The sequence below is a fragment of the Cygnus olor genome, chromosome 2, assembly GCF_009769625.2.
Source record: "Cygnus olor isolate bCygOlo1 chromosome 2, bCygOlo1.pri.v2, whole genome shotgun sequence".
Lineage (NCBI taxonomy): Eukaryota > Metazoa > Chordata > Aves > Anseriformes > Anatidae > Cygnus > Cygnus olor.
The window spans coordinates 80398296-80414120 of record NC_049170.1 but is presented as its reverse complement, the minus strand read 5'-3'; the positions used below and the strand labels follow the sequence as shown (position 1 = coordinate 80414120).

The window sequence follows — 15825 nt, the reverse complement described above, 5'->3', positions numbered from 1 at the left end:
GTGAATCTCCATTTGGTGGAGCAAGGAATATTAACATCCTTAAAACAGCTTGACTAAAAGCAATCTGTTACTCATTGGAAATGTTGAAAAAACAGGTCCTTCTCACACAAACTGAGAAATACCTCCTTTTCTTTTGTTAGACTAAAGTTTTTAGCTGTACAAACAGCCGCACAGACAGTAAGCAGGCTTTGCAATGAGCAGCTCTCCAGCAAAGGTTTTCTTTCAGTGTTTGCTACAGATTTCAGACTCACCAGTGGGACTGTCAGCATTTCCCATAGGTCTTCACTTGCCCACATCTCCCCTGTCCCACAAGCAGAGGGCTTTTTCATTTGCCTTTGGTGGGTTTGTTGTTGGGTTTTGTCTGTCAAGTAAGCCATTATGCTAGGCCACCATTTTCTGACGTAGGTTCTGCTACATAGCTGCAAACACTATCATATGGATTAATTCTACAATAAGATAAACTGTTCTCATGCCATTATTCCATGGCAACTTTTAAAGGCCTTCTGACCCAAGTATTTTGTAACACAAACAAAGAATATAGCTCTATTGGCCCGGGGCCTAAAACTAGTCTGCAGCACTCATTCCCTCTTCTCTGTGGAGACCTTCCTCCTTCTCCCTGAACAACATAAGCCACCTAAAGAGACCAAACATCCTTAAAATCAGTTTCTGCTGGTAATGCCTCTCCTTTCTTTGCCCTCCCTGCTAGACTTTGGTTGGAAAGGCTCTCAGTGCTACAGTCATTCAATTTCAAGACCAACTTGGTTATCACCTTGTATGTAAGGAAGTACTGCGCAGTATGCCAGTCCCTGCAGCCTCCCCCAGTCTCATGGGATCTGTTCACCACAGACATTTTGCTCTTAATGAAGCTCCAGGGAACTAAGTTACATTCCCCTGCTCACTCCCACCTCCTACCACAAGAGGCTACTGAAAATAATTTGGGAACTTCCTGAAATAAACATACCTTAAAAGGTAACAACTGCAACACCTCATGGAGCTGCTAGCTGTAAGCCATAGTTAAGCTTCCCTGCATTTATGCAGGAACCTCACAAACTCAGCTTCAATATCAGAACCTGATTTAGAGGCTTCAAAGGACATTACTTGAATGATATTTCCATATGTGTGGGCGAAACCTAGTTTTCCGTTCTCGCTTGTGGCTGCAAAACTTCAATAGCTACCCTTAACTGAAGGCAACAAGTCCAAAACAAGGACAACAGACTAAATTTCAGCACGAAAAAGTGAAGCTACAGCTTGGCTAGAACCAAAATTAAGGGAAAATCTTGGTCACTAGTTATACCACTTTGGAGTCAGCTGAACAACTTTAATGCGGAAAACTAACCAGCAGAGCCAAAGTACAAAGCTTTCCCCTGAACTATTAAAAGAGATGCTACAATGAACAGAAGTTAACTTCCAAAACACAACTGACCTCTAACAACTAAAGGCACAAAAGGATAGGTTTTGCAGGGAAAGAGGAGGAGGAATACTTTCCAGTGTTATAATCAAAAGAGAAACCAAATTGGCCTCAGGCTTGCGTTGACAAGAAACCACCTACAGCAAGAATGCCCAGATATCACTGCAGAGCAAAGGTCCCAGATATTGAAGATATACACATACACAAAAAAGGAAGTCAAATTCCACACAGAAGTGAGAGGTTTGTTTATGATGGAGTAGTTGTAATCACTGCTAAAAGGAAGCTGTGGTTTTATTTTTAGGGATCTATTTTTAGAGAAGGCATTATCTCAATATTGTCATTTTATGGTATTAGAGGGAAAAATGGTTTCGTTTTTGCAGAGTCACTACATTTCCTATAAGTAAGGGAAAACAAAAGAAAACAACAACAAAACCCACCAGCCACAGCAAAAAAAATGAGAAAAACTCGTGAAGTGAATAAAAAAGATCCCTAAGTTGAATGAACAGTTACAAACATGTTGCTAATGCTACTTAGCCTCACAAATTTAAAGAAACCTAGATAGTTGTTCTTAAAACAAGCCTTCTGCAGAGCCTTGGATTTGATGAAAGGCTATTTCCAGACTGGGTCACTGATGTTGGCATTATACTACACTCGCTCTTAGGTCATAGGGGTAGAAAGAGTCATTTTCAAGCCTCCAAGCGCTTCTGGCATAAGAAGCCAGCTACAGCAGTCGCCCTTTCAGTGACTAGCACATCCCTCACCTCCAACCCATCCCCAGCATGCACATGAACACAGTAACCCCAGATCAAACACATGGAGCAAGACAAAATTATAAAAAAAAAGTCAGGAATAACAAGAATAGTGTTTGTTCCGTACAACAGTTCTCTGTAGAGTTTCCCATATATATGCACACGTCTATATTTAGATGCATATATTCAGAGCTGTTTCTGAACAGTGTTAGAAATGCCTGTCCTTAATACCTCCAGAGAAAATTGAGGTTTGGTAATAAAAATCCCTCCAATGATGGATTCTGTAAGGATGGTACAGCTTATTAGAGTATCAAGGAACACATACGAAACAGGTCATTCAGAGTGGGCAAGCCAAGGAAGGTACAATGTAGGACTAATTTAACCATGAGACTATTGGCTTCAAGTCTTTAGAGGCTGAAGGCCATATTTCATATGAAAAAGCTCCGCAAAGTTTATTTTCCACCCTAAACTTGAATCCACACTTTAGTCTTTCTGCTGGTTGACCATGCCTATATGAACAAATAATCTGTTAATATCCGGCAGTATCTGAAATAGAGATGGAGCTATATGCACAAGCAGATGTTGCTTATTACACATCACTAATTAACGAGCAGAATCTTCTGCACTGGAGGAAAAGGCAGTCCCACAACTGACTATCTTCCAGTACCTCAAAGGTGGATGAGGGTACCTCTCTCAGTAACACTGAGTTGCTGCTCACTGCATTCCCTCAGCACCATTCCTGTAAAACACTCGCACAAGCCAATCATTTTGTTCCCCTATTTTGGGAATACATTTGCAGAACTGCAACCAGGCTCAGAGTTATTCTTTATGTTCTATAGAATTTCTTGTTTATATAAATATTGTCTACAGCACCAAGATTGTATGTAGTCAGAACTCAAATCATTTTTCCTCAGCAGAAATAAGATCGTATTACTGGAGTAACAGATCAATTTTGCCTGCATCACATAGCTCAGACTCACACTGAAAATGTACTCTATCATGAAGCTGTTGTACTGAAAAAATACCTAGAATAATGAGCAAGGCAGCCTGTCAGAGCAGGACAACTTTAGAGGTAAAAATGCTAAAAAGTTCATTCTGTACTGCTATTTCAGATAAGTTTCTGCAACAAGTTCAAGAAAGATGGATACAACTGCTACAGGGGCTCCTTCACTACTTATTTGTATAGGATAAATTAAATTGAAATTTGTTTGTTTTCTGCCAGTTTCACAGTGCAAATGAATTTATGAACAGCGTGTTCTGCACTGACATGAAAAAAGTAAGACCAATATGGCAGCGTGCCCTTCTCCCTTGAATTTGCTATTCTTAGAACTTTTTAAACATCGTGTACACTGACATCATCATTTACTCTATCCTTTTTAACAGCAGGCTTTGATCATCTGGAACAGCACAGACATTTCCACTGCAGACTTGAAGACAAAGGTGACTGAAACAGAGAAGGGAAAACACAAAGGCACAGAGCAGAAAACTCAAATTTGAATCTTTATTAATCAAGGATCGCTTTGGACATTCATAATTTATTAAACAGCCTTTTTTTGTGTGTAGGTACAAATCTACCCTGGCATCTAAGCCGCGCACAACAGCTTATTCTCCACTAAATATACTGTCACTACAGCAGCTGTTGTACAATTCAGCCTGAGAAGAGCTCAGTAAAGGACCAGTAAAATGGCATGTGCCTGTACATCTTGATCTACCTGTATTTCATCTGGCCTTGCACAGGCAGCTTACGAGAAGCAGTCGTGCATTATTTAGTCCTCGTCTCTCATCACCTCTCCTCCTCTACTTGCCCCACTGAGCAGAGCACTACGGCAGGAAATAATTGTTGCAAGAAGCTGTCAACACACTTCCTGGTCTCCCAGAGAAGAGGTGGGGTTAGTTTTGCACAGTCAGATAACCCATCTCAATGTGCACAGTGGTGCTCAGTGTTTCCAAGAAAAGAAAATCCTGTACTATGTCTCTACTTAAGCTATGCAATACTACATTTCCGAGATAGATGTTGATGTCCCCCTTTAATTGTATGCCTTGGAACATGGAGGACTGATAATCCTTTTTCCACTAGCTAAATAATCCACGTCATTAGTCATGTAGTAGTCAACTCTTACACAGCAATTTCACATATTGAAAAACGTTAAACTTAGTTTAGCTGTTTTAGTGTCAAACAGCAGGAGCACGTCACCACACCACAAATACAAGCCTTGTGACAGTAAGTTCCACCACTCAATTACACTTTATACAGGAAAGAGCTTTCTTCTACTACATTAAGGGCGTAGATTCTTTCTTTTGTTCGAGCACCCACCTGCAACAATTTTGGAAGTAGCAAATGAGGAAAGCCCTCATCATGTATGAGTACTGTTAACTGCACATTCTTTTGTCCTTCTGCAGTTTACATTCAAGTAGTAAACAGTGGCAGATCAGAATTACTCTGCAAGTAATTGCGCGAGTTCCAGCACCATCATGCCAACTTTACGCAGAAGAAAAAGTTCTTTAAAGCCATGAAGACGTCCCTTTCTTCCCCTCCACTCCCCCCTGCGGTTGCATAAGCTTATTTTTCAACATTTGGCAACAGAATGAACACATTAGATCACAAAGGACCAAATTTGTTGTTGTTGTTTTCCTTTTGAGCTTCCTTAATTAGGACTCCAGTATTTGGAAGTTAAAAGGAAAGAAAATGCGCTGTGGTACAGAAAACTATCAATATTAACGAACAAGCCACATTTCCAGCTTTTAAAAATATTCTGTTTGAGGATAAATCAGCATATCTAAAAGTGACCTATTTGGAGTAAGTATGTCACCAAGTTCAATATTTAGGTCACTATTTGTGTAATAATTTTAGTCAGTCCTGAAAACAAGAGTTCTGTTCACCTCAAGACACGTATGCATACGAGACAGCCTATCGAAAAACCTATTCATAAGCCCCATCCTAAAATATACTGGGGCAAACCATCAGATTTCTCTTGGCTAAGATATATTTGACTGTTAGAATGAATCAGACTATACACAAGTGATGTTCATTTTTAATTAAACTAAGCCCAAGTCTCTGCAAACATGAATTCAAATCTTTTCTAGCATACATTTATTTATTGTAGAAGTGATGTGTTAAGAATTGTCTCATTCTGGAACACTCCTAAAAAAATCAACACTGCCAATATTCTGTGGGGAGGAAGACTGCAGAGCAAGCATTCTTTGTAAAATCTTTTAAGATTAAGCTTGTTATTTAAAAGTTGAAATAACATCATCTGGCTCTTTCGAGGTATATAAAATACACTTTTTTCATAGTTAAAAACTGAATTGAGAAGTTTTAATGAAACATATTACCCATGATTGCCTTCTGTATTAAAATTCATATCAAAGCTTTAATTACACTTGTAAGTATCAGCAACCTCAGTTTTCAGCAGCATGTGTCAATCAGGAGCATGAAGGACTGCAGAAAAAGCTATCAATGAACATAACTAAGTTAACATAAGTGCCAGTTTCGAGAGAAACGCCATTAAATATCAACTATGTTTAAAATGTGCTCGTAGACATGATTCGTGGAAGTGCAAGCGTCGCATACAGAACCACAACTAAACAAGAACCTGTATCACGTAACCCAGCCCATAGAAAGCAACTAGAAACTGAAAGCTGGGGAAAAACATTTCCATTCCTAAGTTTACTTCCCTTCAGACATACAACACATTATGCAGTGTTTTCTTGGTTAGAAAGAACTTTTCAATTTCGCTGAACTCAAGTAGCTTCCACATTCACAACACTCAAAGCAGACTACCTTATATAAATGTCTTCCCCCCCACCCCTCGCGTGAGAACTCTAGCTTGCCTGAACTACAGAACTGAAAATGAACCTTCCTTATTTGTACGTGAAAATCAGGAATGATTTACCCTACAATTAAAAATTCGGACAGGGACAGATAGCATCAGCCGCAAGAAGTCTGAGTTACTTTGCAGCATTACTAGTTTCTCTGTTTCTATTCTTTAGAAACTGTTACAGCACAGTGCTTCCCACACAACTGCCTTGCATACAATCATGCTCATGTCTGTCTTTCAATCTAAGGACAGAAAACCCAAACATTAAAAAAGCAACTTGAAGTGGCAACGTACAGTCTCAAAATCCACAAATCACAGTTTTTGGGGTTGGAGGAGGGGTGAGCTGGGGAAAATTAGGCTTCATTTTTTCCTTGAAGCATGTCTTACCAGCAAGTAGAGCAAGTTTCCTCAGTTCTGAGGGTCTGAAAAGACACTTTAAACTATGTATTTCCTTTCTACTCTTACATAAGAGAAATAGGAGGATCTCATGAGTGCATGGGGATATGTTCTCATGCTGGCTACCTTCCCAATGCTGTTAGTCATTTGGGTGAACCAGAGAGAAAGAGAGAAGCACAGCATGGCACAGAATAAGCTTATGCTGCCAGTAATTCAGAGGGACTTTCTGGCCATTTATCTCTACTTCTGAAGTTCATTGTTTTACACTGTTTTTCTCACTCATTAGATTTGCCTTTCATTTATCTAATGTCAAAGCCTCTGGAGATGAAAGGACACTACTCTCCCAGGCAGAGCCACAAAGCTGCAAGAACTCAAGAATCTGGCAGACCATACCTTAGTGTCTCATAAAACACGCACTAGTGATTTTTACCTTGAGCCTTAACAGGCCCGAGTAGGGATGCCAAAACAGAGTCTTTAAGAAGAATTTAAAACTTAGTAGAGAAAACACAAAGGACATTTTAAATGATGCATGTGTTGGGAGGTGCAGTAGTTATTGCTCAAAGAAAGTTTGACATAATAACCAAACCTCTTAAAAATAAAATAAAAAACATGCAACCCAGCTGTACCGGTGGCAGTAGGCTGGATAATGCATTATTGCAATCTAAAGAGACAGAACAGCTCTAGTGTGCCATAAATATCTTTGAGTAGTACTATATAAAAACAAGTTGCTTTAACAAAGCAAAGAACATGAACAGCCCTGTCAAGTAAAAACTAATGGATAGTTTAGGCACCACTAGAAAACCAGAGTGCTGACAACACAACAAAAGAACTTGCGTGGTAAAAATCAAAAATCAGTGGGTCAAGATACACAAATTACTTAAGAGAGGATTTATCCAGAAGTGGCAGGGATTAAGAGATAAACCAGGTAATTGCAAAAACAGCCTTTCAACAATATACAGGAGAACTGAAAAGTCAAATGAAATAACACAGGACCTAAATTCCAGTAAAAAAGTGCTCTAAACATGGTATGAAGTTTACTAATTAATCCCTTCCTAAACTAAAATTTTTAATAGCTGACATGTCTGCATATAAAAAAATAATTATAAAACTAAAGAGTGATTCTGCAACATTTACCAAGCAAGGAAACAACCCCTTAATTCTAGCAACGTAGGCTTTGGGTTCTGTGTAGGGAGCTAATTAAAAAAGATCCGACACGATTTTAGGTTTTATTAACACAGCGTTTTAAATTCTAATTTTGACAGTTATATTTGTCACTATTCCTGTTCTAATGATCTCATTCCATCCGTCCAGCTGGATCAAGATGACAAAAGGGAGAAAGTTTAACAAAGAACTTTGCTTACACAACCTCAGTACACAGAAGTTTCAGTATAAACGCAAAAAAAATCACCTCGCTACTGTCTGCTATCAAGAACTCCCAAATTGAGCCTTTTTGTGCACTACTAACAGCAGCAGCAGCTCCTAATAATGTGAACCTGGAAGAGGGACTACCTTGCAGCAGAGGACAGAACTGGGGGTAACACTGCCAACATCCCATTCAGGGATTAATATTCTTCTTACCTTTGATGCTTGTCGAAGCCATCGCAAGTATTCAGTGAAGTTATCAAAACAAATGTAGTAGGTCTGGCTTTGAGGTCCAGAGGAGCTAAATGCTAAACAGTGCTGGTGCTTTTTCACTTCTTCCACCTACAATAAAGGCACAAAAACCGTTAGCAAAAAAGAATCTAGAACCTCTCTACAGAAGGGAAAAGATAAAATGTGTTCAAGAGGAGCTCTTCAAGTAGAATTGTACTAACTCCCTCAAGTACTCAGCTAGGTCTTGACTGTCAAACATCCATGAAATCTACACAAGCAAGACATAAGAACAGAACAAGAACCTTTAAGCTTGCTCATCTCCATTTTCCAGAAAAAACTTCTAAAACAAAGAACACGTCTGACAAAAATTCCTAGCCACATGACTTAATCTCATGTCATACAAACAAAAGGTATGCAAAAACTGGAGATGCTGCAGGCAGATAAATTTGGCAACAATTTTAGTTTGAACTGAAAGTTGATGGTGATATTGAAATAAAATACGTTGTTGCTATTTTCAGTATTTAAGGTTTCTTTGCGGGTTGTTTCCTTGTAACTTTATTTTTTTCCCCAGGTATTTACAACCTTCTTCTGGGTAGCTATCTTCAGTATGCAAGATACAAAGAATCCATCAAAGAACAAAAACACCAAGAACAACATTTTAAGAGAGACTGAGCACCATAAAAGGTTTCCTAAGGAAACGTATCTCAGGCTGTCTTTAATACAACCTAAAGGAGCACAATTTATATTCATTATTAAAAACAGGCTTAACAAAATGCTTCTCTTACACCCCAATTAATTCTTTGGCATTTCTCAACTTGCTAAAAACACCCCAGAATACATCATTCTGATACCATACACGCGCAGTCCCACACAACTTATGGTCTCAATGTCTCAGCACTGCATTCTGGAAAGCCTTTCAAACCAGGAAGTGCAGTGTATTTATGAGGTTGAGGAAGAATATTTTTTGAGTGATGATTTAAAAAAAACACTTAATTCTGTGCCAAGCATCCTCCACCCAAGCTTTGTCAGCAGAAGCCCTCAGTACATTTTTTTTCTCAGCTTGGTTCTCCTTTTCTTTTAAAATTTGCTGTCAACTTTCAGCTTAACAGTCTTCATATTTTATGTTACATGAGGCGTTTCTGTGAAAAATAATTTAAATTCTATGTAAAGCAATTTAAAAAAGAGAATTCTTTTTAATTAAATAAAATCTTGTTCCTCTTAAAGAGAAAGTTAATAGGGAACCTTCTCAAGTGCGCTGCAGCCAGGAATACAATTCACTGTCAGAGTTCACACACTACTACTAAAAGAGAGGAAAGTGCCTCTACTTCAGCACGTCCAGGAAAGAGTCAAAGAATCATGGAATTGTATAGGAAAAAACTCCTAGAAATCACTGCTTTCCACACTACTAGTACAGAATGTTACTGCATCAACTCCAGTCTGCATATATTACCAAGCTTTTTCCCCTCCTAATAATTCTTAAGAATCAAACTTATCGGCATGCAAAGTAAAACAGCAGTATTTCAGGTGTAAATTCATCCTCAGACTAATGGTGCTCTTCCCATTACCTTGGCTAATCAAGCCAATAATAGTGTTCTGAAACGCTATTTAAGCTGAAATAATAATGGTGTATATCTTAATGTCTTATTAAAGTTCCACAGACCAATGAGCAGTTGAGGTTGGAAGGGACTGCTGGAGGCTATTTGGTCCAAAATCTCTGCACAAGCAGGGCCACCTAGAGCCAGTTGCCCAGGACGATGTCCACACGGCTTTTGAGATGAAAATTTCACACAGTGGAAAAAAAATTCCTTGTGTTCTGACAGAATCTCTTACGTTTCAGACAGAATTCGTCAGAAAAAAAATTTTTCAGCTTTTTGCTATTAAAAACATTTCTTGCTGTTAGCTTACATTAGACCACTACTACTCTTACAATCCCCTTCCCCCCAGAAGGAGAACAATCCACCAAACAAACAAAAGAATCAAACCCGAATTGATATTCAAAATAAGACCATCCCCTTACTGTTTACTTTTGAGAACAGAGTAACATAGCATGGATAAAAACTGGATGAAGAGGCTTGGTACATTTCATACACAATACAGATGTGTGTATCCTTTGATTGTGTGCCATTATGCATATAAAATGCTAATTATGCATATAAAACACTGAAGACAAAAAGAAACTGAATGTGTTTCCCCTCACTTTTCCTTAGTATTTCAATCCAAACATTGTAAATCATTAAGTATGAATCTGACTGCAATCAAAAGTCATTTATATACTCTGATTATCTCTTTAACAGAAACAAGATTTGGGGAGGTTAGAAATCATCATAATTGAATGTGATCTCCTCCATGTAAAGAGGCAGGGATTAAGCACACAAATACATAAAATAAAAGTAAAAATCAAATCTTACTTTTCCACCAATTAAAGGGAGGACATGCATCTTTCCAGTCTGGCTTTCTTTTACTGATGAGACAATTAGGCATGTTCCACAAAGGATAGCTTGACGTCTTGTCCATCTGTTGACTGGCAAATGTATTTTCCCTTTTCGAACATTGTACATTCCTGAGAGCTGAATCCGTTCGGAGCTGCCAGTGCTGTGGGGCTTTCCTGAAATGGAAACAAAAGCATCCACTTAATCACAGAAAATCGTTGCCTCTTTTACTCAGGCCATCCCGAGACTTTATCAACAAATTCTTAAGGTATGGGTCACACTGAGGCAAATGAAACAGGTTCAGAACCATGCAAGCAGGTAATGGAGTATCAACTTTAGTACGGGTATCTTTCATGGGTAGAAGTATATGACCAGTTGCTATCACAGAGCAGATGACTGCCTTGCAGTACGTGAAATAATCCACAATAGTCGCAGAAGTACCAATCAGTGGTACCAGTCTTCTATCCCAGACCTGGAAACATTCATCCTCAACAGTAAGAAACCATGGTTACTGCTGAGTTCAAAGCTCACCCTTTGGTAACTGCAAAAGGAGGAAGTACTGCATGCTCACTCACACCTTTGCACTTCCATTTCTCTTCCTGCCATCCTTAAGGTCCTGATTTGAATAGCTTCAGTAGCTGCCCAAAGAATACAGCAGTTCCTACTCCTTTTCCAGCCCACCCTGTTCGGTCCAAACCCCACAGCAGAGGCAGTACCCAATGTAAGCCACAACGTGAACAGATGAAATCTCTCAAAGACCCTGCTTCAGACTGAGTCGAGTTTCAGAAACAGCAAAGTACTTCTGCCTGTATTACAATGAATTCACTGTAACTCAGATTATTAGCAAGACTAGCACTAGCAATTACACCAAATTTGTCAAATGATTTTTCGACTTTAAGTGGCTCAGATTCTACTAATCTATTAATAATACTCTGCTCTATAGAAACTGTCATTAACAAGGGCAACACAAAGACAAGCACCTCTCTCATCTTCGTTCTGACAGGACCAAGCCCTGAACAACCCAGCCCAGAACCAACTCATCCAAATATACTAACAGAGACAAACAGCAATCATGTTCAAGTTAAACCAGTTGAGATTTCTACAAGAACACCAGTGCTAGTGAGACTTTGAAAGGGAGTTCCCCTGGATGAAGAACCAAAGGCTATGATAACTTCAGGTAGCTTCCTGATCACGAGGCAAGATAAATCATTCATTTTCCTACACTAATCTTTAACAAATTTCTTCAGAAATCAATGAACTAGTAACTGGTTGGGTCTCCAGAAAAGCAGGGAGTTGATCCTGTTTTCTAACCCCAATATTTCAGAACAATTTGTCTCAATGAGTCTGCTCTTGCCTCCAGATTACCCAAGTGCAGACAGAAGACACCTACCACGCAGCCTACCCACCGTAGTTCTGTCACCCTCACGCACCTCGCGCCAACTCTTGCCCTTATCTTTAAAAGCAGCCTTCCTGAATCTTCCTGCCAGTTTAATGAGCCAAGACTTGGCATAGTTAGCCTCAAGCCTTGCTCTGCTCTAATAAACACTAGCATTGAGGCTACCAATGCCTGCCAGTTTGGATCTGCAGGAATGTTACTGTTGCTTGAAGCTAAGAGACAACTTCAATGCTCACAGGGTATTGGCGTCTAGTGAAAAATAGGTGCCCCAAGAAAGCAGGAATTTCACTGCCAAACAAATTCATATCCAACAACAGAAGCTGCAGATAAACACTTCTCTCATGCCCAACAGAACGGAAGGAATAGAGAATACCCATTCCTTACAAAGCCACAGGACTGATAGGGAATACAAGTGAGTAGAATAGAACAACTCAGCCTTAATTAAGCACAGAAACCCTATCGAACTTTATATTTGAAATATGGAAAGTGTGGTTGCTGAAGTAACTGATTATTTATCTAGTCTGTGCAGAACAATGGACTTCATACCACAAAGAATTGATTAAATAATCAGACAAAAAACCCACACAATCAAATCTCTGTAATGGAGTAAAATGTGCCTGGTATGTATAAAAGGTATGGTTGCATATTAAACAGCTGTCAGGTGTACGGTTTCAACTGGAAAGTGATGTTGATGTTTTAAGTAAGGTTATCTCCCAGTGCCTGTTTCTGGCTACCTGCTCCCTAACTTGCTTGGAAAAGCACAACCCATTGCTGATGGAACTCTTTAGGATTGCGAAGCACAATTATCCCTCATAAAGCCAAGTTCATTTAGCAACGTGTATTTTATTACAGCCAAATGCAACCTTACCCACCTAGGAAGAAACAGTAATTCACACTTAATAGGGGCAGACCTATGTCCTGGAAAATACCAACCCTCAGAAGTTCTTTGGGATTATGGTGGATAACAAAGAGCGTGAGATCCCACTGCAGCGCTGCAGCCAAAAGCCTTGGCATGAAACATGAAAACATTCAGAAGCAATACAAAATTAACGTTACCCTGTCTAATGTACTGGCAAAATGATTACTGGAATACCGTACCAGGTGCCCGCACTTCACAGAGGGTGCAGAAAAATTAGCAAATCTTCAGAAAAGCTAGATGAAAGTAGTCAGGAGCCTGAAAAACCTGCTTCTTTGGACCAGACTGAACAATTCACTTTCCTGGACTAGCTCCATGAAGTTAGGTACAGCTGGACCTGTAAAACTACCCAGTAATCTCTAAATGGCAGTTCTTCAAACTTCAGGTAAATTCACAGAGATCCTAAGTTGCAAGTCACAGTAAGAATTAGTATCATTAGTAAACTTGTGCTAGAAAAACAAGAACAGAGCTGTCATTTTAAGTCTTCATGCCAGGTATGAACTGTACTTTCTCTCAAACCTCAGATTTGATGGAAAAATTACCAGGGTAAAAACATTCAGCTATTCCTACAAAGATTTTTTTAAACAACCCATTCAAATTATAAGGCTTTAAGACACTTTTTCCTAGGAAGTACTGCCCCTTGCTACATGAAAGCTAAAAGATTCCTGATGAGAACATACAACACTAAAATATTGAGACTACTTTATAAAAGCAAAAGGTTCCTCTTCCTATTCTTCTCTATACCACTAAAAAACTTAAAAATCTATATTTAATGTTGGATCACATTGTTGCCTAAGACACAATCTGCTCACATATCATTCAGTTTTATTCCTGCTAAAGGGTTGTAATTGTTGAGATTTTATAGTATCAAAATGTTTTATCATGCAAAAAAAAGTACAAAAACTGACGACTTATTTCAGTTGTAAGTAAAGGTCCCTAAACCCACTAAAGTTTTGCATGTTTTTCAGTGCAAAGACTGTTTGACAAGAAGCAACCTTGTCTACTGAAAGCTTACCTAAACTGAAAGCTTACCTAAAGAGAATGCAGTGTTAAAGAGCTCAGAAATTTGGTGACAGAACACCATAAAGGCAAGCAAAGCTGAAACACCACTAAGGTAGGAAGCTACTGCCACAACAGGAGAGAGATGTGACTTGAGAAGTGTGCAAAGTGATCCTACTACTCACTGCTCCTCACTTCACTAAGGAGAGCAACAGGTGGCAGAGTCTCTTGCTGCCCCACAGCATGGCTCCTACAAGAGAGTGCATCACTGCCACCGAGGGAGCAGGAAGAAAAAGAAGAGTAAACGTCCCCTACGTATTTTACAACTCGAAAAATAATCAAAGGAAAAGGCATCAGCAATTGGTACAAATGACCTTTTCCTTGAACATTTACAAGGGATGGGACCATCAGAACTTCATCTGAATGTCTTCAGGCGAAGGATCGAAGAGCACAAGTTACGCCATAACCGGAGTGCCACCGCCAAAAATCAATTACTGAAGTAACCTACCAGTGCTGATGAAAATCCTGTTTCCAGTAAAAGGATCAGCAGTTCTGAAATTACCTTCCTCAATCTGTCTCACAGACCTCCCACTTGAGATTCAGAAGATAGTGAAATTCATATTCAGATTTTTCTTCAGTTTTAACTATACCCAGAGGGGGCAGATAAGTTTTCAGTGGGGCCTGTGATATTGCATTGAAGCTGACAGTTGTGCAGATAAAAAAAGGTAACGATGATCCTTTGTGACTTGAAACACAAATTCAAATCCTGCCAAAAACTTGAAGATAATTATTGTTGCCTCGATCAGAGTGGAGGCAAATATGCCAGAACATCTAGAAGACTTGCATACCAGAAAATGTTTTTCAAATGCTAAGCCCAACCAGAACAGTTCAAGTGTTTTAGCAAGAAACCATAAAAAGATTATTTTTCATTCTTGTCAGGACTCCAAGACTACAGCAACTCCTAAGCACACCCACAACAGGACTTTTGTTCTGCACAAGGCATTAGAGGAGATGCCTCAAGGAATTATGAACAGACCACTCATTTGGCTATCTTGACATTCATGGTTGAATTCCTCTCGGTTTTAGTTTGTCCAAAGTCCTGGAGGGAAGCTAGTGGTATTTAGAACAAGGACAGAGAAAAGGAAGGAATTTGACTGAAATGGCAGGACTGCTGTCTAGAACCATGAGCCATTCACAGGAAGCATGTATGGGACACCAGCTGCCCTCCCGTGATCTTAAAACACGAAGTCCTTGCCATGAGCAGCATGAGGAAGCTACGGGTGCATAACGTACTGGACTTCTGCCTAGTGCAAAGACTTCAAACCTTACTAAATACCCACACCCACTTGCTTTGGATGCTGGAGTAAAGCTCTTCATCCTAGCAATGGAAGGCATATGGAATACATTACCATCAGAAGTTATAAAATACCAGCTCATTATGGGACATAAAAGTATCTGGAAGAGAAAGCTCTCTTGAAGCTATATGGCTGATTAAGTTGCAAGTACTTATTATTCCACCCTGTTTGAAAAGTATAGCCAATAAAGTCTGCCTCTAAAGAACTATTTAAGACATTACCAAAATAAGAGTGGGGAAAAGTGTTGACATAAGGAACGCGTTCACTTCTGTGCAGCGCGTTTCATTTTAATTGCTAATACTGGCCTGACAGAACAACAGCTAACAACTCTGGGGCCCGTGCGGCGCAGACAGCCGCCTAACTGGAGGGACCGCCCTCAGGTACAAACAGCAGCCACTGGTTGTTCAATTGGAACGATGTCCGAGCCCAAGGCATTTCACAAGTGACCAAAGGACTTGGTCTGAGCACCTAATCTGGGGACGTCCTTTTTCAGCTACAGACAGGCCAGCGACTGAGGTCATCATTCTCATCTGCACACTGCCAGGCCCTTGGCCTGAGGCCAGTGTCGCATCAACCCTACTACATCAACTGTTCGCCATAAGCTGTCCCCAAGCCGTTTCAAGCAAACCCAAGTGCTTTAATTTCTTGTTTCCCTTTGACCGAAAGGCCACAGGGACAGCTCAGGGCGAGCAGCTCAGCATGGAGAACAGAGGAACGGCATGCGGGGGCCAGGCCCGCAACATGGTTGCTGCTGCTGGAGAGGATA

General features: G+C 39.8%; 1 protein-coding gene across 1 annotated transcript in view; it reads right to left on the bottom strand.

The window, feature by feature from the left end:
• PHLPP1 (PH domain and leucine rich repeat protein phosphatase 1) overlaps positions 1 to 15825 on the bottom strand; it is a 131859-nt gene that overhangs the window by 50529 nt on the left and 65505 nt on the right. The window contains exons 2-3 of the mRNA XM_040547959.1: positions 10373 to 10569; positions 7950 to 8075 (exon numbers count right to left, since the gene is read on the bottom strand). Coding sequence (XP_040403893.1) covers positions 7950 to 8075; positions 10373 to 10569 — 323 coding nt within the window. The remainder of the gene's footprint in view (positions 1 to 7949; positions 8076 to 10372; positions 10570 to 15825) is intronic.